Raw genomic sequence first — 23,363 nt, 5'->3', positions numbered from 1 at the left:
AAGCCAAACCTTCCTCTTCCTGCTTTGGCATCATTGGGATTTATGAACTTCTGTGAGGTAGAAGGAGGGTCTTTGGAATTTAGAAATATTACAGTAATAAGTACTCTAAAATGTTTTATTCGTTCACTTGGAGAATATCTTAACGCTGTCTTCCTTCTCATTTTTTCATGTTTGCCTATTAGCAGTCTGAGCAGATTTGAGGTCCATCTTGTCATTCTAATAAAGATAGGGCTGGAAAGGGCTATTCAATTTTTCTGAGTTGTGTAGATCCAGAACAGGAATCTGAAAAGTCCTCTGTAAAAGACCAGATGGTAAATGTCCTAGACTTGCTTGTTGCTTATATAACCAGAGCACAGCAGAATCCAAAGTGGGAGGGTGATCATTTCTAGTTGCTCAGAAAAAGTGTCACGGGAGCGGGAACACCTGATTGGATGCTAAGAAGAGATAGTCACCAAAGTGTGGGGAGCAGAGCCTTCCAGGCAGAGGGAGCTGCATGTGCAGAGGCACTGAAGGAAGGCCTAGAGAAACTGTCAGTCCACGTGGCTGGAATGGCAGAGTGTTTGGGACGCAGTGCAAGGTGAGGTTAATTATGGAATCAGATGATGGAGCACCATATAGGTAGTGCTGGGGAAATTGGGTTCATTTTACATTTTAGAATACTGCTTTTCAACCTGCTGAAACAAAAAAACAAAAGCCTTTGTAGAAGCTCAGTATGTGAAATAGATCATCTTAGGGGTAACCATTCCATTTGATAGAGACTAGGGGACCCAGTCTGTACTGTGTGGTGCTCTGAAGGGGCTCCACAGAACCCTCAGGCTTCAGGGAACTCCTCTGGCAAAGTAGTGCTGTAGGGACCTATGAAACGTTCTTAGGACAGGGAATGTGATAGGCTTGGATTTGTGGTTTCAGAAGATCAGCGTAGGCAATGTGAAAGACAGGAACTGGAGGCAGAGAGACTAGTTAGAAGACAGAGGAGAGGTGCTAAGGATTCAAACTAACAGTAATAGCGATGGGGAGAGTGTGCTATAGGAAAGTAGAAAACTGTGTTCACAATGTGAAAATGGAGAAACAAAGAAGTAGTCTGGAAGGATGTTTCTGACTTAGGGTTGTGAACGGGTGATAGTGTCATTCTCAAGTCCTGCTAACAGTCCTTATGTCCAAATTTGTCTTGTGCTGGTCATCCTTACCTGTTCACCCAACTCTGTGTCTAGGGCTTGAGCTGATTAATAGTCATCTTCCTTCTCTGCTTATTTCTCTTAATGACTGCATGCTCACTCACCAGGACTCAGAGCCTTGAGATGGTGCTTGACTCTTTCCTCCATTCTTAGACCTAATCATTTATTAGATTCCATTCATTCTGTGTTCAAAAATGTCATCTACCTCTATTGCTTCCTGTTGTTACCACTATTCTGGTTCAGACCCGGTTGTAACTTACCTACATCAATTCAGTGACCCCTAACTTGTCACCTCTCCATTATTAGGTTACCTCCCATCCATCATGTATGTTCTTGCCAGAATAATTTGCTAACCTATACCCTGTGATTTTTCTTCCTTGTCTAAAAATCTTCACCAGGTCCAAACTACCAGCAGAACAAAGATCACTTTGGTTTTTTTTCTGGAATTCAAAGCTTCTAAGATGTGGATGCCACCTTAGTAAGCTTACTTTGTACTACTCCCCATCTTGCACCCTGCTTGCCAGATGAATTAATCCCTGGCTCCCTGTGTTCCACCTCCATCTCTTCGGCATCTATTCCCTCTCCCTATACATCACCATTCCTAGTCTCTAAATATCTAAAGCACTTACCTAATAAGTAAAAATCTTCCTTAGATCTTTAATATCACAGTAATCTGTTTCTGCTTTGAACTGCTGTAGCTCTTTATCTGCCTTATAGTACAAACCACTTTCTATGTGCAATCCACATTGTGTCCCTGTGCTAAACTGTAATATGCTTAGTTAATATGTGTAGAAAGAAAGAAAGTGATCTTAAAGCAACTTACTCAAGTAGGCAGGGCAAGTAACATTAGCCCCTTTTGAAAGGTCATGAAACAAGCTGAAGGAGTTAAGAGATTGCCTATGGCCTGTTGCTCTGTGGTGCCAGAATGCTAGCAGAAACACTGTCTCTCTAATGCCCAAACCAGTATGTATGCCATTGCACCATGCTGTCTCTGAAAGTGGCCAACATCAAGCAAACAAAACAGAAGACACAACAGCTTATGAATCATATCCAGGTTGGATGCTTGTATTTTCTAAACTCCCAAGAATCAACATTTGTTATAAGAGTCCTTAAAAAAACTGTGCTTTTTTTGTCATTTCTGAGGATAGTAGTCATAAAATAACCCATCTCCTGATCTTTAGAAGTATGTATGTGGTGGCGGGGGGCAGGGGTGCACATGTATGCACACCTGTACACAAGAAGAAGAAGGAAGAGAAAGACCATATTTAGTCAGGTTAGGAATACAGGAAGCAAACAGGAAATACTTAGCAAACTCCAGATCTTGAAAGTAGGCCAAATCACTTGAAAAGAAAATAATCAGTCTGGATCCAGTCACCACTCTTCAAAGAACGATGATGTGCAAGTTTAGAAGATCCTTGAATATTTACCACTTTACTACTCTCTAAACACTATGAATAATTCCTTTTCTTGCCTAGAAATCATATTTGAAACATCATTTTTATTTGTTAGGGTTTTCTAAATATTCCACTAATACCTCTTTTCTTTTCCTTTACCAGAAGAAGAAGAAGAGCAGGTGCCCACTGATGGTGGTACGTCAGCAGAAGCCATGCAAGTTCCCTTGGAGGAGGATGATGAATTGGAAGAGGAGGAAATTATTAATGATGAGAATTTCTTGGGTAAGAGACCGTTGGATAGTCCCGAAGCTGAAGAAATGCCTGCCATCAAGCGACCACGGCTATTAAGCACTAAAGGGGACACGCTGGATGTAGTAGTATTGGAAGCTCGAGAACCCCTCAGCTCAATAAATACCCAAAAGATTCCGCCAATGCTCTCTCCAGTCCACGTACAGGACAATACAGACCTAGCACCACCATCACCAGAGCCACCAATGTTGGCTCCAGTTGCAAAATCACAAATGCCAATCACAAAACCATTAGAAACAAAGTCATTTACGCCTAAAACAAAGACTAAAAGTAGTTCCCCAGGACAGAAGACTAAATCGCCTAAAACTACCCAGTCACCAGCAATGGTCGGAAGTCCTATTCGGTCACCAAAAACTATATCCAAAGAGAAGAAATCTCCCGGACGCTCTAAGAGCCCCAAGAGCCCCAAGAGTCCCAAGATTATGACTCATATTCCCCAAGCACCTGTCAGACCCGAAACACCAAATAGGACTCCTTCAGCTACGATAAGTGAAAAACTCAATAAAGAGACCATTCAGGTAAAACAAATACAGACCCCTCCAGATGCTGGGAAACTCAACAATGAGAATCAGCCGAAGAAGGCCATCGTGACAGATAAGACGATCGATGACTCTATCAATGCCGTGATTGCACGGGCTTGTGCTGAACGAGAGCCAGACCCTTTCGAGTTTTCTTCTGGATCGGAATCAGAAGGAGACCTCTTTACCAGCCCTAAGAGAATTTCAGGTTCAGAATGTACTACTCCGAAAGCCTCCACGTCCTCCAACAATTTCACTAAGTCAGGATCCACTCCTCTGCCTCTTTCGGGTGGAACTTCGAGTTCCGACAACTCATGGACAATGGACGCGTCCATTGATGAGGTCGTGCGTAAAGCAAAAATGGGAGCCCCTCCAGCCATGCCTCCCGGCTTTCCCTACATCTCTTCTCCTTCGGTGTCTCCTCCCACCCCCGAACCTCTGCACAAGGTGTACGAGGAAAAAACCAAACTGCCCTCATCCGTGGAAGTCAAAAAGAAGTTGAAAAAGGAACTGAAGACCAAAATGAAGAAGAAGGAGAAGCAGAGAGATAAGGAAAGGGAAAGGGACAAAAGCAAGGAAAAGAGTAAAGAGAAAGACAAAGTGAAAGAAAAAGAGAAGGAGAAGGAGAGCACCAAGGAAACCAAGTACCCCTGGAGGGAATTTCTTAAAGACGAAGAGCCAGATCCCTATAAGTTTAAAATAAAAGAATTTGAGGATGTTGATCCAAAAGTGAGGTTGAAAGATGGCATGGTGAGAAAGGAGAGAGAGAAGCATAAAGATAAGAAGAAAGACCGAGACAAAGGCAGAAGGGATAAAGAGAAGAGAGAGCGGGAGAAGGCTAAGGAGAAGGGGCGGGAGGAGAGGCCCCGAGCGGCACCGGCGCCCCTGGTGCTGCCCCCGAAGGACGCGCCGCTGCCCCTGTTCAGCCCCGCCGCCACCGCCAGGGTCCCCGCCACCCTGCCCGCCTTGTCCTCAGTGCTCCCTGACAAACTGTTTGAAGACAAGGAGAAGCCCAAGGAGAAGGAAAGGAAAAAGGACAAAAAGGAAAAGAAGAAAAAGAAAGAGAAAGAGAAGGAGAAGGAGAAGAAAGACAAGGAGAGGGAGAGAGAGAAGAGGGAGAGAGAGAAGAGAGAAAAGGAGAAGGAGAAGCACAGGCATGAAAAAGTAAGCATCCGGCCTTGGCTGGCTCGGTCCAGAAACAGTCCCTCTGAGAGAGGCAGGTAGACGAAGGCCGCGGTGGTGTCCGTGTTCTGGCTGTGCACTGCCCGCCAGTGAACCAGAGGGCGATTCATGTGCTTGTGAGATTTCATGTTAATTCTTAAGACCCATAAACTTGTAACCAAGCCCCTCTGTGCTGAAAATGTTACAGACTCATAGCCCAAGAGGGAGCTAATCAAAGACTATAAGCCCTCTCGTAAACAGACTAATCTCTGGCAGTTAAAAAAAATCCATCATCTTTACCTGTAAATAATATTTTTATAATTATCAAGTGTAGCATACACTGCTTTGTACCCAAATATCAGGTACCCAAAAAAAGACAGCGTCCATTTGACAGAGGGCAGTGTTTTCAGAGGACAGAGTCCCATGGAGTCCCTCCTGAAGGAGGGTGAGCTGGGTTGGCAAGTGTTTGGGGTTATGACTGTCTACTACTTTCTGTAGCATCTCTTGTCCTCCTCTTTTCTGCTTTTATAAGATTAGGACATGTTTCCGAGTGTCTAGGCTGATCGGGCAGCCTGGCTGGTGGGCAGCGAATAATTCCAGGTATTTTACAACATAAGTAAGTCAGTCTTTCATAGAGTACAGCCAAGGAGACTGATGCATATCCTGCAGGTCTGTAGAAACTGAGACCTCAAGCCATTGGACCCAGGATGTGACCTCTGCTTTTATAGTTTTGCTCTTCAGTCCATGGTTCCTTGGATTACAGTGGGTTGACTGGTTGGTCTGAAAATTTCTTTTAAACTTTCTTAAAAAGTCTAACTATTCACGGTGTCTCACACAAATTCTCAGAAACCCTTTCCCTGCCTCTCGAAAAGCAGTCTTCTTGGAGGTTGGCCAGAAAGAATACATAGTAATTTTTTCCACATAATAAACTAAGATGTATTTAACACACGGCAGATCTATTACCAGCATTTTTGCAATATTTCAAATTTCATACTTACCTAGAAAAGTTAGTTTAGCTAACAAGCACTAATGGCAGCTCTCACATCTTTCTGCCTACCTTTATGCTTTTTCTGTCCCCCTTGGCTATTCCAAAATATGAAGAAGTAGAATGGAAATCCTGATACTAAAAACTGAACATCAGCAAGTTAACAAGACACAGAAATCCAACTCTTGTTTCCATTTTCAGAATCATCTTATCATTCTGGTATTTTCATGTGGCACCTGGCACTTGCACGTACGTTATTTTCTCCTTCTAACATACCTGTGCCTGATGTCCAGTAGGTATCGTTACCAATATTTGTGGACGAGAAAGTAAGTCTGAGGGGGTGACTTGTCCAAGATCAAGGTCACAAAACCAGCAAAAGCCAGGTCACTGACACAGAGATATTTTCTTCATGGTCTCGAAATGTTTATTGCTGGAGATCTTGCCCAGCAGCAGTTATCACTTACCTGTCATGTACCTAGCACCTTGGCAGCTGAGCCCTCAGTAGATCAAACAGGGTACTGTTGCTTTCATCACCATCTTAACTTTGGAAAGTCAATGGAGTTGTTTCAACGGCCATTATGACTTTGAGTAAAGCCCATCAGATTAGGTTTGTAACAGCAATCCTTGCCTTTCCACCTGACTTTGGGAAAGAAAAGTCCCTCAGACTAACTTGGTTGGAGGTAAAGGCTCAGTTACAAGTTTGCTAGACTTCACCTAACAGAAGAAAACAAGTCCTTGTATCACGTTTGATGGGTTGTGGCTCAGATGAATGACAAAAGATAAAAATTTATAAAAGTTGGCTATCATATAAGGCTTTCAAAATAATAAATAGTCTTGTCTCTAGAGTTAAACCTGAGTTCACAGCTTGACATTTTTAGCTGTATGACACTGGGCAAGTTACTTTTATAATAAATGAGAGTACATCTGAGATGTGCTCAGTACTGTATCTGGCACATATGTAAGTAAATGCCCAGGCAGTGTGAATCATACTGAAGATAGAGGCAAGTAATATTATTTCATTTTTGAATCAACCCATAAAATATAGTAACGTGGAGTTTGCTACTTCAATGGACCAGACTGGCTAACTTACATTTGATGGGCGGGGGGGTGGGGGGGGAGGGTCAGCTGTGCTTAGCAGTGTTGAAAAATGATCTCTCCTTCCCTGGCATTCTTTTAAAGTTTAGCTCTTGATGGAGGTAGGAGAGGATAAAGGCCAGGGCAGCCCATGCAGATGCCACTGACAAGGTGCAGAAATTGAGACTTGAACGTAAACCTTGACTTCTCCTTTTTCAACTCCACATGTTCCTCCCCAAGCATCAAGACATACAAGTAAATGAAAGTATACATAGCATTGAAGAATTCCTTTACATATCCGCAGATCAAAATAAGGCACATTTTAGCTGCCCTGAGAAAATGTCTTTTGTCACAAAAATGAGGGCCACAAGTGTCCTTCTTCCTTCCCATCCTGACCAGCTCACAGGAGCAACTTACAGATGTTGACCCAGATCAGCAAGCAAGGGCATTGTTTTAATAAAAGAAAAACATCTCCCCGTATTTATTTAACCTGCCTATAAAGTTTTTACCAGCCACATCCACATTATCAACACAAAAACCAATAAAGGTACCATTAATTAGATGGAGATCTGCATGGTAAGTTGAAGGAGGCATGGGCTCTGGAATCCAGCAAATCTGACTTAAGATCCAGGGCATGTTTTGTAGTTTCTTTACTCCTTAGATGCTCCATCTTTAAAGCAGGGATGTGGTGACATTCAATGAAAGGCAGCAAAACACTAATTCTTAATATTTATTGAGTAATTACTACATGCTAAACATCATGCAAACACTACATGTAAGTTTAACTTCTTACCACAATTCTGTAAGGTAGATACCATAATCGTTATCACCTTAAGATGAGAAATTGAGGCTTGGAGAGATTAATAAGGTGGCCAGTGGCCCGTGATCATACACCTCAGAAGTGATAGAACATGAGCCACCATGTCAACCCAGGCTGTCAGATGGTATATAATTGATGTTCTTAACCACTACACTTTCCTACATTAAATTAAAAATGGATTAATTGAAATTATGTAAGGCATCTGGCTCAGTAGTGCATCATCAGGAGAAAAAATTGTTTTTCTAGTAGTGGTAATAATCCACAGTGTAATGATTCATGCACAATTTGTGTTCCTCAAGTGCAGTAACATACACTAGTCAAGGTTAGGAGTCTGATCTTTTAGCTCTTTAAAATAGAACCAAACTAACTTTTTATGGAAAACATCAAGAGCAATTATGCTGCACAGTCACAAGCATAACATGATAGCTTCGGCAGTGATAAACCTGATGGTATATTTCAGAGCAGTTAAAATTCTCTGTGCTTGTGTCAGTGTGTGTACCACATGACTTGGATTTTTGAAGTTTAGAGGAATGTTACAGGACTACTTTAGTTCAATTTGACTTTTGGTATTTTTAAGTGTTTTTTAGAAGGAGGATTACTGTGAAAAAATTAAATAAGAAAATATCTCATTTGTTACTGGAACTGAACAGTTGTCCATATAACCCGATACAGAATGTAAACCAAAATCCACCTGTCAAATTTGAAAATATGTTTTTATGCCCTTGATCTGAGAAGGCACAGTAGAATGTCATCCAAACAATGATGATGTCACAACCTGCAGATAAATAGGCCCAGTGCTGGCCCACCGAAGATCATGGGCTTTGCCAGTCACACCTACTTAAATATGAATTCTGGCTCTACCACTTATTAGCTATTCACCAGCCTCTTCAAACATCTCTGACCCTCTGCTCCCTTCCCTCTGTCTCCTTCCCAGTCAATACCAAGAAGAGATGGCATCATCATAAAGTATGACCTCTGCTTAGAAATGAGTTTCATACCTTCTCCAAGAATATTTTGGCTTATAGAGGCCTTCTCTTTTCCCCTCTCATTGAAGACTCCAAGTGAAGACCAGCTGGTCATTTAAGATGACTCTTCAGTATTTCCTTAAAACAAGCCAATTATATTGATGATCAACCCACAGATAATTGATATTTGCTAAATGGAAAGGTCGTAAATTCTGTAAAGGATTCCCCCAATTTTTATCCTATATATTGATGAATGTTATTTTGAGCCAACATCAGCTACTGGATGGACTAATCCAGATGGTAAATGATACCATCTGCTGGTATATGATACCATCACTAAGCTGCTTAGTGAGTGCATATGAGCACCAGACCTGGCCAGAATTCGATGAATTAATCCTCCCAAAAGCTTGGAGGGTTTGGTGCTGTTACTGCTATTTTGAGTTGAGCAAACTGCATAGAAAGGTCAAGTAGCTTGCTGTAGCTGATGGGTGGAAGAGCCAGGACTTGGCCCCAGGTCTGCATGAGTGGTGTCTGTGTTCTTTGTCACCCACAACAGCCTTCTCAGTCAGTCACCTCAGATGGAGCTGATGAGAAGGCTAACCATAGTTTCACACTCAGAAATTAGGTGAACATTTTGAGTTGAGAAAATTGTAGTCCCTGGAGAGACCTTAGAGAACTCTTCAACCACTATATTTCAAAGTATGGGCGATGGCGATCTCTTGTGCTTTAATGACTTCAGTAATCAGAACAATTACAATGGTTCATGGTTCTTTATTTTTTTTAATTAATTTTTATTGGTGTTCAATTTACCAACATACAGAAAAACACCCAGTGCTCATCCCGTCAAGTGTCCACCTCAGTGCCCGTCACCCATTCCCCTCCAACACCCGCCCTCCTCCCCTTCCACCACCCCTAGTTCATTTCCCAACATTTCTTTTCCCTTCCTTTGTATTCCCTTTCACTATTATTTATATTCCCCAAATGAATGAGAACATACACTGTTTGTCCTTCTCCGATTGACTTATTTCACTCAGCATAATACCCTCTAGTTCCATCCACATTGAAGCAAATGCTGGGTATTTGTCGTTTCTAATTGCTGAGTAATATTCCATTGTATACATAAACCACATCTTCTTTATCCATTCATCTTTCGATGGACACCGAGGCTCCTTCCACAGTTTGGCTATTGTGGCCATTGCTGATAGAAACATCGGGGTGCAGGTGTCCCGACGTTTCATTGCATCTGAATCTTTGGGGTAAATCCCCAGCAGTGCAATTGCTGGGTCGTAGGGCAGGTCTATTTTTAACTCTTTGAGGAACCTCCACACAGTTTTCCAGAGTGGCTGCACCAGTTCACATTCCCACCAACAGTGTAAGAGGGTTCCCTTTTCTCCGCATCCTCTCCAACATTTATTGTTTCCTGCCTTGTTAATTTTCCCCATCCTCACTGGTGTGAGGTGGTATCTCATTGTGGTTTTGATTTGTATTTCCCTGATGGCAAGTGATGCGGAGCATTTTCTCATGTGCATGTTGGCCATGTCCATGTCTTCCTCTGTGAGATTTCTCTTCATGTCTTTTGCCCATTTCATGATTGGATTGTTTGTTTCTTTGGTGTTGAGTTTAATAAGTTCTTTATAGATTTTGGAAACTAGCCCTTTATCTGATATGTCATTTGCAAATATCTTCTCCCATTCTGTAGGTTGTCTTTTAGTTTTGTTGACTGTATCCTTTGCTGTGCAAAAGCTTCTTATCTTGATGAAGTCCCAATAGTTCATTTTTGCTTTTGTTTCTTTTGCCTTTGTGGATGTATCTTGCAAGAAGTTACTGTGGCCGAGTTCAAAAAGGGTGTTGCCTGTGTTCTCTTCTATGATTTTGATGGACTCTTGTCTCACATTTAGATCTCTCATCCATTTTGAGTTTATCTTTGTGTATGGTGAAAGAGAGTGGTCCAGTTTCATTCTTCTGCATGTGGATGTCCAATTTTCCCAGCACCATTTATTGAAGAGACTGTCATGGTTCTTTAATCTAGCTCCAACTCCCTTAGCATTTGCCCTCAAATAATCTTTTATTGAACTTAAACAATTTGTTCTTTAGAGAACACCAAAGAGTCCTACTGGTTGGTGCTTTTGACAAAAGGTTGCCATCGTTCCTCCATCTGTTTAGAACAAAGTATTTTCCTTTCCAGTTTTTTCTCATCAGCTCTCATCATTAACTAGTGAAATGAAGGGTTTTTACTCAATCCAGTAAAAAGAGGAAGATACTCTCTTCCTGTTTCTTACAACTCTCTGTCCCAAGGGGAAGCCAGTCACCTAACATTTCCTTGAGTGTGTTGGAATCAGTAGCCATTTACCAGAGACCATCTCCAGGTCTGGGTGTGAATGAACTTGAGCGAAAGCAGAAGCCTGCCTTCTGTTTCAGTTGTCCTTGCTGGATTCCACTTGTCATACTTGACCACACCGTAGAATTTCCTTCTGACTGTCTTTTTAATGTCTTAAACAGTTTATCAGTACTCAGACCACGCTTCTAAATTGAACCAATGTAAAGACCTTAATTGCTAAGAAAGACAATACGATGCTCGCCAGTCATCATAATTCCACATCCAAAATGTTAGCTTATTAAAAATAGCTCATCAGTACTATTTCTGGATATTTTGCTGACATATTAGCATAGATGGGAATCTGAACTAGCATTCGCTGAACTTGCTGCTCCTCTATCTAGCACACATTTTTTTTTTAAGTGAAAGAAGTTTAACGTTAAAAAAAAAATAGAAAATAAAAACTTGGCCAGATTATATTGACAAAGCTGCCCATTACCTTTGCAGAAAGTCCCTGTCAGAAGATAAACTTTAAAGCTGGAATGCATGAAAGAGTTCCAAGATAGAATTTAAATTTAAACTGATTCTTTATAGATAAGCTTTTTAAAAATCCACCTCTTTGCTTCAAGTCAGGATTTTAAAAATAAATTTCCCCTTTAAATCTCTTGAGCGATTTTCATTTTTTGCAAGGCCGCACTGCTGGTGTCCTGGAAAAATGGAGAGTTAGAGCTTTATCAGTTGGTGCCCTGAGGTATGTGGCAAAGAAGCTAAATCCTTGAAGATTAGCAAAAAAAATGCAGCACATGGCAATAAGGGGCTTATATGACTACTAGTATTAGTTCAGGTGAAAGCAGTATTGCTTATACATAAAACTGGACAAATCCACTGACAATGTATTTTTAGTTAGCTACAAAGGAGTCTTCTATTACTGGACTTTGCTCTTTGGTGGATTGGGAAGCTTAGTAATCCACTGTAAATGCTCTGTGCGCCCCAATTCTCAGCTCACTCTCAAGTGCAGTGCTTTTATTTTAACCCTTAGAAGCTCATGTTGTCCCCAGAGTTTGGCTTCATGCCATTAAAATGTAGCATTAGTCGAATGGTTTTAAGTAATTCCAAATAATTGTCATTTGTTTAGTGATTTCTGAGAAGGACATGTGAGAAGTTACTTTATGAATGCAGGAAATGTCTTTGTTTTTATTTTGGTAGGCATTTTGGATAAAAATGTAAACAGAAGTCTGGTAAATTCTAATTTAGAAATGATATTTTGTGTATCTCTATTATTAGCATCCTCATTAATATTTTTGAATATTATCTGTAAGTTAAATCCTATTTAGCTTCTTTAAGAATGAAATTAATGTTTTAAGTATTTGTTGGGAGGGCTACTCTCTGTCCTGGTTTGCCTAGGACAATCCCAGTTTACACACTTTTTTGGCGTAAATAATAGCTCCCACTCTCACTCTCAAAGATGTCTCTGGATGATGTGGTCACCCTAATTTTACCCAAGGAAAAGTTTGGAGCTAAGGTAACAGGGTTCTGAATCATTCATTAATTCCACACGTTTACAAAATATCTTTTTTCTTCAGAGCACATATATACCATTTTTAATTGGACTTACAAGATGTATCTCTGTTTTTGTTTGCTTCTTTTTTTACATATAGTATCATTTAAACTTTTTAAATAGTATAAATAAACCATGTCTTGATTATTTTACCTTGACAAGTTACTTAAGATGGCATCAACAACCCAGCCGGTTTAATAAGCACCTCTATTTACATCTTAAAAAGAAAAAAAAAAAAGCCAGTTTAGTTGAATGAAGGTGAGGCCAAAGTCAATCACAATTTCCATATAAACTAGTTAGCTTTACATAGAAAAAAATGATTTTACAACCAACCCTGGGGGCACGTGAGTGGGTCAGTTAGTTAAGAATCTGACTCTTGATTTTGGCTCAGGTCATGATCTCAGGGTCATGAAATTGAGCCCCAGTCTCGCTCTGCTCTGGACATGGGTCTGCTTAAGATCCTCTCTCTCCTTCCCTCTGCCCCTCACCTCTCCTGCCTCTCTCTCTCCCTTTCTATAAACAACAACAACCAACACTAGCCATTTCACAAATATATGTCATTCATCATAAAAGACATTTACAGGAAAGTGAGTAGCCAGCTCCATGTAAGACAACAGCATTACCGGAACAAAGGACTCGGCAACATGGTAGAGGTGAGAGTGAACTTAGTGTCAGGAGACCTACAGGTAGATCATTTACTTACTAAACAGAGTTCAAAGAGCAAACTGGATCACATATATGGAACACACTTGGTGCTATGCAGGTGTGAGTTATGATTATTGTGTAGTGTGATATGGACCAAACAGTGTGAAATATGGTAATGGTAAAGATCTTTTTCAAGGTAGAGCAGCTTTATTTTTAAATAAAGCTTAAGGAAGGGTTAAGTGATTAAATAATATTGCAGGCTAAAGGAATGTGGAATATTACTCATAATTTATAACCATATTACCCTAAAGTTTTTTAGAATTAAGGAAATATAGTAACTGTATGTAATTTTCCATTCTCTGAAACAAAACAACTGAATCCAATCCTACTTTTGCTGTTTGTGTGACCTTAGAAAAGGAAAAGGAAAAATGATTGCTTCATATATGATACCTTTCCCTGTAAAACAGAAGCCATAATGCCTATCCCTCATGTTTGTTTAAAAAAAAAAAAAAACAACTCTATGAGAACATCTAAAAGATATCCAATCACAATGCCTGGCAAGTAGCAGGCAGTTTAAAATGTTTGTTCTGGATATATTTGTCTGTTCTCCTACAGATAATACAGAAAGGTGAGAAAAGTAGAGAAATCTTAATAGTTTACAAAATAGACCAAACTATTGGTTTTTCAGATTTGTTTAGATACGGAACCCTCTGTTAAAAAAGAGTTGGGGGAAGTGGGTACAAACCCTAGCTAGTTATCCATGGGTCTTGCTCTTATTGCCCGCCCTCCCACCCTCCGTGGCCCTTGGTCCCCTAGAGCCTTAAGGAAAACCACTGGGATATACTGTCCAAAGAACTGGGCAAGTGAATGAGACATGCATCAAAAGTGACCATTTGGAGGAGCGGGCTTTTGTGAGAATGTTGACAAGTTAAAGTTTAGATGTGGTGAGATGAAACGCTTAAAGGATATTGAGTTGAAAATGTTGAGTAGGTAATATTCTGTTGTGGTCTTGGGCTCAATCAGTGCTAGTCTAGAGATGGAAATTTTGAAGTCATGGCATATTGTAAAACCTACCATTGAAACCATGAACATGGATACACCCACTGAAGAAAGTGTAGAGGGCCAAGAGGATGTGGTCAAGCAGAGGACTTAGTAGAGGAGAAGGAAAGGGACCAGTGAGACCCCCAGTGGAAAGCATACTAGGACATCAGGAAATGATTGGTGTCTGGGGGAGAGTGGTTTCAGTGGCCTGGTTGGGAGAAAAAGTAGATTGGAGCAGATTGAAGAATGAGTAAGTGAAGAAGGAGACAATTGACAGGAGTCTGATATAGGAGAGGTGGTCAGTAGAAGGCAGAAGGGCAAGCAGGTTTTTTAAGATCATTGAGCATATTTAAAAACTAGTGGAAAATCATGGCACTGTGAGGTTGAAGATGCCTACATAAGGAGGACGTCTCCTTAAGAGACCAGAGGAGCGGGACTCTGGTACAGTATTGGGTGCAGAGAAGTCTGTAGACCTGCGTGGGCTGAAGAAGTTCTCCTGCCTGGTGGCCTCAGTGCTTTCTCCGGTGGAGCTGGAGGGACAAAAGTAGAAAGGAAATCACAGGATAGGTCTTGAAAGAGGTAAGAGTTTGAAATTGTTGCTTCAGACAACTTCTTTGATTGTGTCTCATGCACTGACTGTGTGTCAGCCCCTATGATAGGCACAACAAAGTAGCAGTAAGCTAAACCGAGGTGGTCTCTGTGCTTACCTGGCTTGGCAGGTGATCCAGATACACAGCGTTGAAGGCAGAGACGGAATTGGAGTTTCTGCTAAGTTTACATGATCTTTAAAATTTTCTTTGGAATTACTTGATGGCCTTGAGGATGATTTTGAATTGGTTCTGGACAGATGGCAAAACAACCCAGAGGCAGAGAGTTGAAGGTGTTTGAGCTATTAATTCAGTAAGTATTTGAGTTGCCTCCCACATGCCACTGTTCAAGAGAATGGTCGAAACCACAGGCATTGACATGATGATGGATTTAAAAAAAAAAAAAAAAACAACTCAAAGGAAATAGTTAAAAATATATGAAAAAATGGTAAATTTGATCTATGTGCAATGTATTAACTAGATGATATATTGAGCATTATGTTATAGATTCATTCCCCTTTAGAACTACCACACTGTCCTATTAGGATTTAATTCTTGGGCTTGACATATTTAAGTCAGTGGCTTGCAGCTAATCATCACAGTAACTAGCAGCGACTGTTGGCATATGACAGGGCCCAAGGCCAAGGATGTTGAACATCTGGCCATACCTGCACCGTTCTATTCAACAAAGGACTGTCCCACCAAAAATGCCAAACACCTGTTGAAAATCTCTGACATTGATGATATTTGGAGCTACAGAGCTTTTGTTCAGTTTGTTCCTTCAAAATATTATACCGTGAACTCTTCACACCAACAGGTGTGAAGAACCCCTTTAAAGTCATACTTGATATTTGACCATTAGCTCAAATATTTGCAAAGATCTTCAGTTTATTCAGCAGATGTTGCCTTCACTACAAATCCTTCTATAAAGGTCTATTTTTTCTTTTGCAGATCTGTTGACCACAAACTAAAAACAGAGCAGTTTAATGCTGCAGTTACACTTGGTGTTTCCATTTTCTTATATGATGATGCAAACTTAGGATGAGTTTATGTTTTTCAAGTTCAATAAACAAATACATTTTAGCTTATAGGTGCAGGTATCAGTGCATTTTTTTCTACTTTATTGAGTCTGGAAATTAATGTTCACCAAATGATCTAGAGGAGTTTTTGTTTAAAAGTTCTAACCATAAAATCCAAGAAATTAACCAGAACTAAGAAAATACAGAAATAACTCCCATAACGTTCACGATGTAATTCAAGTTTGTAGAATTTCTCACGAAGCCTTTGGTTGTTAAAAAACAAAATAGCCCAGATGGTCCTTGGATCTAGCATTTTAGCCACATTCAAGGCTTAAACTGGCTTATCAGGTTTGTGGAGATGAGGAAGTAGAAGAAGGAGTAGGAGGAATTTTGTCGAAACCACGTTTAACTCTAATGTAATAACTTCAACAGATAAAAGTGGAGCCAATTGTTCCAGCCCCAAGTCCAGTCATCCCCCGATTGACTCTCAGAGTTGGTGCTGGCCAAGACAAGATGTAAGTATAAACGTTTTCAATTAGAGTGAAAGAAATTGAACATAACCTTCCCTGCTCTTTCCTAATGGGTTTAGAATCTCACCTTTTCCAGAGATGAACACGGAGGATCAAGCTTTCCTTTGAGAATTCTTCATTTTCAAATTGTATCGGTTTCTTTCCTCAGAGTAAATGCTTACTGCTTTCTTTGACCTAGAGGATCCCTTCTTTCTTATTTTCTCTCTCTTCTTTAAACACATGACATGGTGTCTGAGTAATTCTGAATGTCCTGGTTATCTGAAAAGGAAGAAACTATATGTTGAGTAGACTGCCGTATTCCATCCGGGTGGATGTAATGTTATACCTTCTCAAGTATGTATTCTCTACTCACCATGACAAAGAATGGAGATTCTCATGGTTTTATTCTGTACCTGAAAACAAAGAGACTGCCAAAGGTTTAGTGAAACAGTATATAATAGTAACAACCAAAGTCTTAATTATCTGCCCATTCATTCATTCATTCAAGAGAGGGCTAGAAATGTAAACCCTGTGTTCACTGTTCTTAATTTTCACAGAATCATCCTGTCATCAGCCCACCCTGCTTTAAAGTGAGTTAGTTGCCTTTGTTTCTTTTATTCATTTTGGAGATACAAATTAAGGCCTACAGTACTCTTATGTGATTTTAATAAGGTGATAAAACACTGATTTCTTTGTAAATTATGTTAAAAATCCTTCTTGTAAAAGTCATACTGTTTATCATTTAAATGAATCCCATAGGCTGAAAGTACTGGCTTATACAACTTATTTTTCACCAGTAAGCCTGAAAATGGATTTGTTTACATTGTAAACAGTCAAATATTATGTAGAAAATGGGCTTACAGGGCATAAGTTTTCATTCAGATTTTACTGTAATGATGGTAGTAGGAGCAATGCACTTATATAGTAGTTAGACAACAGAAAACATGCCTTGTGTTCTCAGTGGTTCATTACATCTTAAAAGTTTGTATTTTATGCTGCTGCTTGTGCTAACTCCAAACAACACAATGAAAAGGTCTAATATCATTATGATGAATGGTGCTGTAGAGGCAAACATGGTCTTCCAGGAAAATGTTATGTTCTTCTGAAGATTGAAAGAAAATCCAGATAGTTCATCCTGTTTTTACCCAAATTATTCACATAATTTCCACATTACTTTTTTTGGTTTTATCAGTAAAAACCTAGACAATGGGTGGTAGTGTTACTGACAAGCTTAGACAGTGTAACAAAAATACTGTAAATTCAGTCCATTTTAAGCAGATACCGGTTTGACCCAGGCCCTCTATCTATTTTACCTACAAAAAATTTAATAATGTCCAGCTTCCTCCACCAATAGAGGACAGAAGGCTGATTAGCTGGGAGACCTAGCCAGAGCAGCTATTGATACCATCTTTTTGGAAATTCTGTACCTGGGCTCATCCTCTAAAGAGAAGATATTATTTATCATTCAACAAATGCTTTTCTCTTACTAGTTCACATTTATTACTGTTTTCTCAGTAACTCACTATTACTTAATCCTTACTTCCACAAAAGAGTTTGGCTTACTCATTCCCTTTGGAGAAAAAAAGGTCTGTGAAAAGACTTTGTTTTTTGTTTTTTTAAAAAGCTTTGATAATTATATGCATCTCATCCACCTTTAAGCATCTTCCATTCATTCTCTTGACTATCTTTCTCCTCTCAATAAATCACTCATACACCTGAGACACTGGGAAACATGAGAAATAGATCCTGTTATCGGGACGCCTGGGTGGCTCAGTGATTGAGCATCTGCCTTTGGCTCGGGGCATGAGATCGAGTCCCACATCAGGCTCTCTGCATGGAGCCTGCTTCTCCTCCCTCTGCCTGTGTCTCTGCCTCTCTCTCTCTTTGTCTTTTGTGAATAAATAAATAAAATCTTAAAAAAAAAATAGATCCTATTATCCTGGAACAGACTGTCCAGTATTAGGGAAATTATAATGCTCAGACATTCTAGACAAATTGACCATGAAAGTATAACATTATATAATATGTGAACTTTCAAATATTTAGGTAAATAATCCCCATGTTATATGAATAATTAATCACTTGACCAAAGTCAGGCACAAGGAAATACTTATAATGAACAAAGGAATAAATTAAGTGAAATAAGTTACATTTTAAATTAAAATAAGAGTGAAAAAGAGGTCCAAGTCACATAGTAATAGGATTTTATGTAAAATATATCTTAATCAGTAAAGAGTTGTTGTTTTTTTTTAAATCTAAATCAAGGATCAGCACACTATGGCCCATGAGCCAAAATGGCCAGTTTTTGTATGGCTCACAAGCCAAGAATGGTTGAAAAAAATTAAAAGAATAGTTTATGACACATGTGAATTATATGAAATTAAAAGTAATGTTCTATTGTCGTAACATAAGGACGCATGGCTTATTCCACGGCGGTAATAATGGAAAAGAGGGGGCAGATTCATATAAATGTGCCTTTACTTAGTTTGTACACACTTGGTGCTACAGGACTCTTTTGAAGTGAAATTAATGAGCAGAGTGGGATTCAGAAAGGGGGTTCTGAATAGTCCGGGGGAAGGGGTTGTTTATTGCTAAAGAACAAGCAGAGGATTAGAGTCTTTTGAAATTATGGGAAAAAGGAAAAGCTTTACAGGGTTCAAATTATACCCTCTCATTGAAAGATCTTTAAGACAATATTTAGTTTCTAAATTTTCCTAAATAAAGAAGGTCTTCTGCCCTTGATCTGGAAAAGTACTTTGAGGTTAGATTATTTCCTCTGTTCTCTGATGTTAGTCCTCGTAGCAAGACAGACACCTTTTTTTTTGTCTTCACTTAACATGCCTGGAATCTGTATAGGAAGTCGAGTACCTCCACCAGATAGATGAGTGTTAAAATCCCAGATGACTTTGCAGGGACCTCAGATTCTTGTGCCATGCCCCCCAGTAATGGGCATCCAGGGTTGCCCTTAGGCAGTAATGAAGATGAATAGAGAACAGTGGAATAGTCACCCTGAAATTACAGTCTCAGCACCTGTAACGTTCGTGAGTAGTGTGAGTGGGAAGCACACTGAAGGAAACCGTCGGGTAGGTCACCGCTTGGCCAGGAGCAGCTGCCTGTAGCTGTAGTGATGAGGATCGTGGTCACCCTTGTACTTGGGGACACAGAGCAGGGTGAGTAGAGTGCCCACCACCAGGAGGTGGGCCAGAGGCAACACAGTTGCCAGGTTGTTTGCCATCCCAGTCCTACCGTTTACTGACAGTGTATTTTGAGCAAGTTAGGAGAAGTGAGCTGATGTACGGCATTCATTCGTCTGTTCGTTTCTATGGAGAAGATGCAGCAAAGTAATGTGGTGGGGGGGGGGGGTGTCAGGGACAGGGCTGTGAGACAAGACAGTCAGGAAGGAGCTGGCAGGACAGGACCTGCCACTCTTCTGTGTTTAAATGTGTGTGGCTTGATTTTTAAGGCTGAAAGTTCTGTTAAAGAAGCTTCTCATTAAAAAGAAAGACAATTTTAAATATTGTTTAAGTATGAAAAATAAAGAGGGGTGCCTGGGTGACTCGGTCCACCTTCAGCCCAGGTCACGATCCCAGAGTCCTGGGATCGAGCCCCCAGTATGGCTTCTTGCTCAGCAGGGGGTCAGCTTCTCTTTCTTCCCACTCTGCTTGTTCTCTCTCTCCCTCTCCCTCTCTCTCTCTCTCTCTCTCTCTCAAATAAATAAATAAATAAATAAATAAATAAATAAGTAAATAAATGGTTAAGTATTAAGAAAAATTTAACTGTGTGTAAGAAAACTTTAACTTGGATGCATAAGCATGCCTCTCTTGCATTTCTCAGATGCCCCTTCCTAGCTGCCCTCTGCCAGCACTGGAGAGGAAGTCTCTGTCCTTTTCATCATCCAGTGCTCCACTCTTGTCCTTGAGTGGAGTTCTTCCCTGGTGAAGCCCCCCCCACCTGCCAGCTGTATTATTTGGGCTGGTTAATGGGGGTTACCGTGTTGGAGAAATTGTGCACTGGTGCTTCTGCAAGCCTCAGGACGCCGGTGCCTTTATGCAGTGAGCTCACCAGAGATGGGATAATTAATTGAGCCCCCCTCCCAAACAGCTAGTAATGGTTGGTCATTTTTTCCAATTACTCTCTCATAGTATATTTGATCAGGTGACCCAGAATCATTTATGATGCCTTTCAGAGAACAATATTATTGTCAATGATAATTCTAAATTTTATTTTGACCAAGAGGTTACAATGGATTGTCTTTCTATAGATGTAACCCTTTTTCCAAAATATGCAAATTATACTGAGATATTTTTCAATGACCACTTTACTGCTGGCAATTATAGTTTTCTTTCTGCCAGCATTTTGGTTTCCACTGTCAACACTGCCTTAAGTATTATCAGATTCCTTATGATTCTGGAAATTCTTTCACTAATCAGACTTCTCTTAACAGAGGTGCTAAAAATTAGATGCTTTCCTTTCTGTGTAAGTAATTCAGTTTCTTGTTGCTGTGTACAGAATTTAGTTATTTCTGGGAAGGGGCTTTTTAATGATTGGAATTTCTAAATTATATGTACTATGAAAATGGGAGCTAAAAGTTTGCTCATTAATCTTGAAGAACATAAAAGTTTTAATCTTTAAAAATAAAATATTTATAGATATTTGTTGTCTTTTTAAGATCCAAATTTTCCCTAGTAACGCTTTTTGACAGTACAGCTAGAAGTAGAGAATAATCAGGTGCAATTACAGGAATAATCATTTACAATATTTTTAAAGAAAATACACATTTTATATTTTAAAAGGTAACCAGGTTTAGCTGAAAGACATTTAACAGGATGAAACGTGTGTCATGGTTTTTAGTGATAAGTTCTTTAGAGAAATAATAGCAAATGATTTTTATCCTACTTTCTGCATTTTCCCTCTTTATGTGAAACATTCTTTGTTCATATAACTTTTTTCCACTGTAAACAAATTTACAGTAGCTTAAAGAGAGAACAATATAGTTATAAGAAAAAAGAAATAAACTAATACAAAGAAAAGGAAAAAGTAGCGAATGATTGCATGTCAGATATGATTATGGCTTCTTAGCCAGAAGGGCAAACAGTGAAATATATTTTTAAAAAGGAAGTTACCTCTGAGTTTCTTAGGAAAAACAAAATTTCTCAGGGCACCAAATTTAAAACTTGATTTCCATATAGAACCAGGCGACAAAACACTGTCTTCCATCGCAGCTTTTACAGCAGATATGAAGGCGGTTTTTGTTGGATGGTTTCTCGCAGCAACCTCTAATCCAAGGGTCTAGTGTAGTAGCACCCTCAGTGAAGAAGACTCTGTAAAGAATCTTCTTGTCTCTAGTCGAAGCGCTCATGTTTTCTATTTGTGTTAATCAAGACTCTTAGTTTCAAGTGACAGAAGCCTGAATCAAACTAGCTGAAAGGGGCAAAGTCAAAGAGGTTTCTTTGACTTCAGGGGAGGCAGTATCCAGGGTTCGAAACGTATCATTAGGCCTCTGCTCACTCTCTTTTACTCCGGCTTGGCCAACATGGTCTGAGTCACCCAGGGCTGCTATGGTTCCCAGTCCTCCACATCTCCAGTGACCGCCCCCCCCCACCCCGTCTCCCAGCACCCATGGTCGGGGAGACACCCTGCCAGAAGGGGCAATGGTAGTCCCAGAAGGAAAGGAAGACTCTTACTGGAATAAGGGACAAGGGGCAGGCAGAAACAACAGACAGATTTTATTTAGGAAAAGACAGTAATATTTCGTATTTTTATAAAAGCATGCTGAGGAGGCCAAGCCAAGCCTGTTGGCTTAAAACATGATCCTTTAGAAGTAAAGCTCAGAAACATTTCAGAGCATCATCCTGTCAGACTTAGAAGGCCTTTTGCTTTTCTATTTTTAATTTGTTTCCTTTCCAATAAAATTGTCTGCCTGTGATTAAAAAAAAAAAAAGATTGAAACATGTTAATAGTTTTCTTTTGCCCTGGTTAACTTGCCACTGAGACTAAAACATCTCATAGGTATTTTACCTATATCAGAAGTCAAATAACAGAAACAATGACCCCCCCAAAAAAAAATCCTAAGAATAACTATATTTTAAAATGTGTGCCAAATGACTTACTTGTAATGCTAGTGACAAGTGGTAACATAAATGAAGTTTCCTAGCCACTAAACAACTGGAGCACAAGCGGTGGGCTGTATACATTATTCTTGCTCCCTTATCGTACTTATAAAGTCAACAGAGCCAAACCCATATGTCTCAACCGTACTTCCAAGGGGAAGCAAGTAGTTAAAATTTTTCCTATTTGGGTCTTTGGCTCTTTTCTGACTTTTGCAGACAAGGCGTTCTTGGGCTCCATCTCTTACTCTCTCGTTTTTATTGACCTAAACTTATGATGAAATCTGCAAGTTTAATTTCCTCCCCTGGCAAGTTGTAGTTTGTTCATTAACACCAAACACGCAGTGTGTGTAAGGAAAAAAATAGCATGCTGTCCGGAAAACTGGATTTAGGTTTGGGGAAATGCTTTTACTACACAGTAAAACAAGTGGAAAGATTATAATCAAAGCATTTCCATCTTACTTGTAAACAATTACAGCCGTTCTTACACGGATGCCACATTAGAAGACTTGGGGAAATTTACTGGATTCCATTCTAATGCAATTAGAGCTAATTTTGTTCTTTAAATGAATAAAAGGTCAGCTAGTAAATCTAGCTTATCTTGAGTCCAGACTTCAATAAATTGTTTTATTTAATTTGTTGTAAAAGATCTTATCCTTAATGGGTCTAGGTCTTATTAGTTCACTTAGGTTTTAAAATATTTATGACCACCTTTTTAGATATGATTTGAATGATAGTTGGAAAGTTTCTCTCTGCAGTGTTATCAAGGCCCAAGATCACTAATTGAGTGAATATAGGAAGGTACTTAAGATTTGTTATCTAGAAAAAGCTGATGTGAACTTCCAGAATTTAAATGTTCTTTAACCTGTGACAGGCAGAGATAATTTAGCTGTATCATGGTAACCTTTTGGATACTATCTGACTATAATTTTCCCTACAGATCAAACTACTCACACTTCTAGTGTTTAAAAAGAATATGCACCTGCTGATAGAAATACTAAGGCAATTTTACCATTACTGACAACAACATAGAAAATTTAAATTATTTGCATTCTGTTTTTTCCTGTTATTTTATGGGGCCATAGTATCAAAGTACTTACATAAAGACTTTAGAGGCATAGTGTAATGTTTCTTCTCTTTCCCCGCTCCCGCCTGTGAGGTTTATAAGATGGATAATCATGT

At 39.6% G+C, this 23,363-nt stretch overlaps 1 protein-coding gene across 2 annotated transcripts in view; it reads left to right on the top strand.

The window, feature by feature from the left end:
• The window catches only part of TAF3 (TATA-box binding protein associated factor 3), a 178,698-nt gene that overhangs the window by 127,259 nt on the left and 28,076 nt on the right, over positions 1 to 23,363 (top strand). Inside the window, exons 3-4 of one of the 2 annotated variants that reach the window (XM_026016693.2) lie at positions 2,732 to 4,560; positions 15,998 to 16,080. In XM_026016693.2, the coding sequence (XP_025872478.1) occupies positions 2,732 to 4,560; positions 15,998 to 16,080 (1,912 nt within the window). The remainder of the gene's footprint in view (positions 1 to 2,731; positions 4,561 to 15,997; positions 16,081 to 23,363) is intronic. The other variant, XM_072749592.1, reaches the window with a different exon arrangement.

The sequence above is a fragment of the Vulpes vulpes genome, chromosome 2 (assembly GCF_048418805.1).
Source record: "Vulpes vulpes isolate BD-2025 chromosome 2, VulVul3, whole genome shotgun sequence".
Taxonomy (NCBI): domain Eukaryota; kingdom Metazoa; phylum Chordata; class Mammalia; order Carnivora; family Canidae; genus Vulpes; species Vulpes vulpes.
The sequence above is the reverse complement of the archived record's forward strand: the minus strand, read 5'-3'. Positions and strand labels throughout refer to the sequence as shown.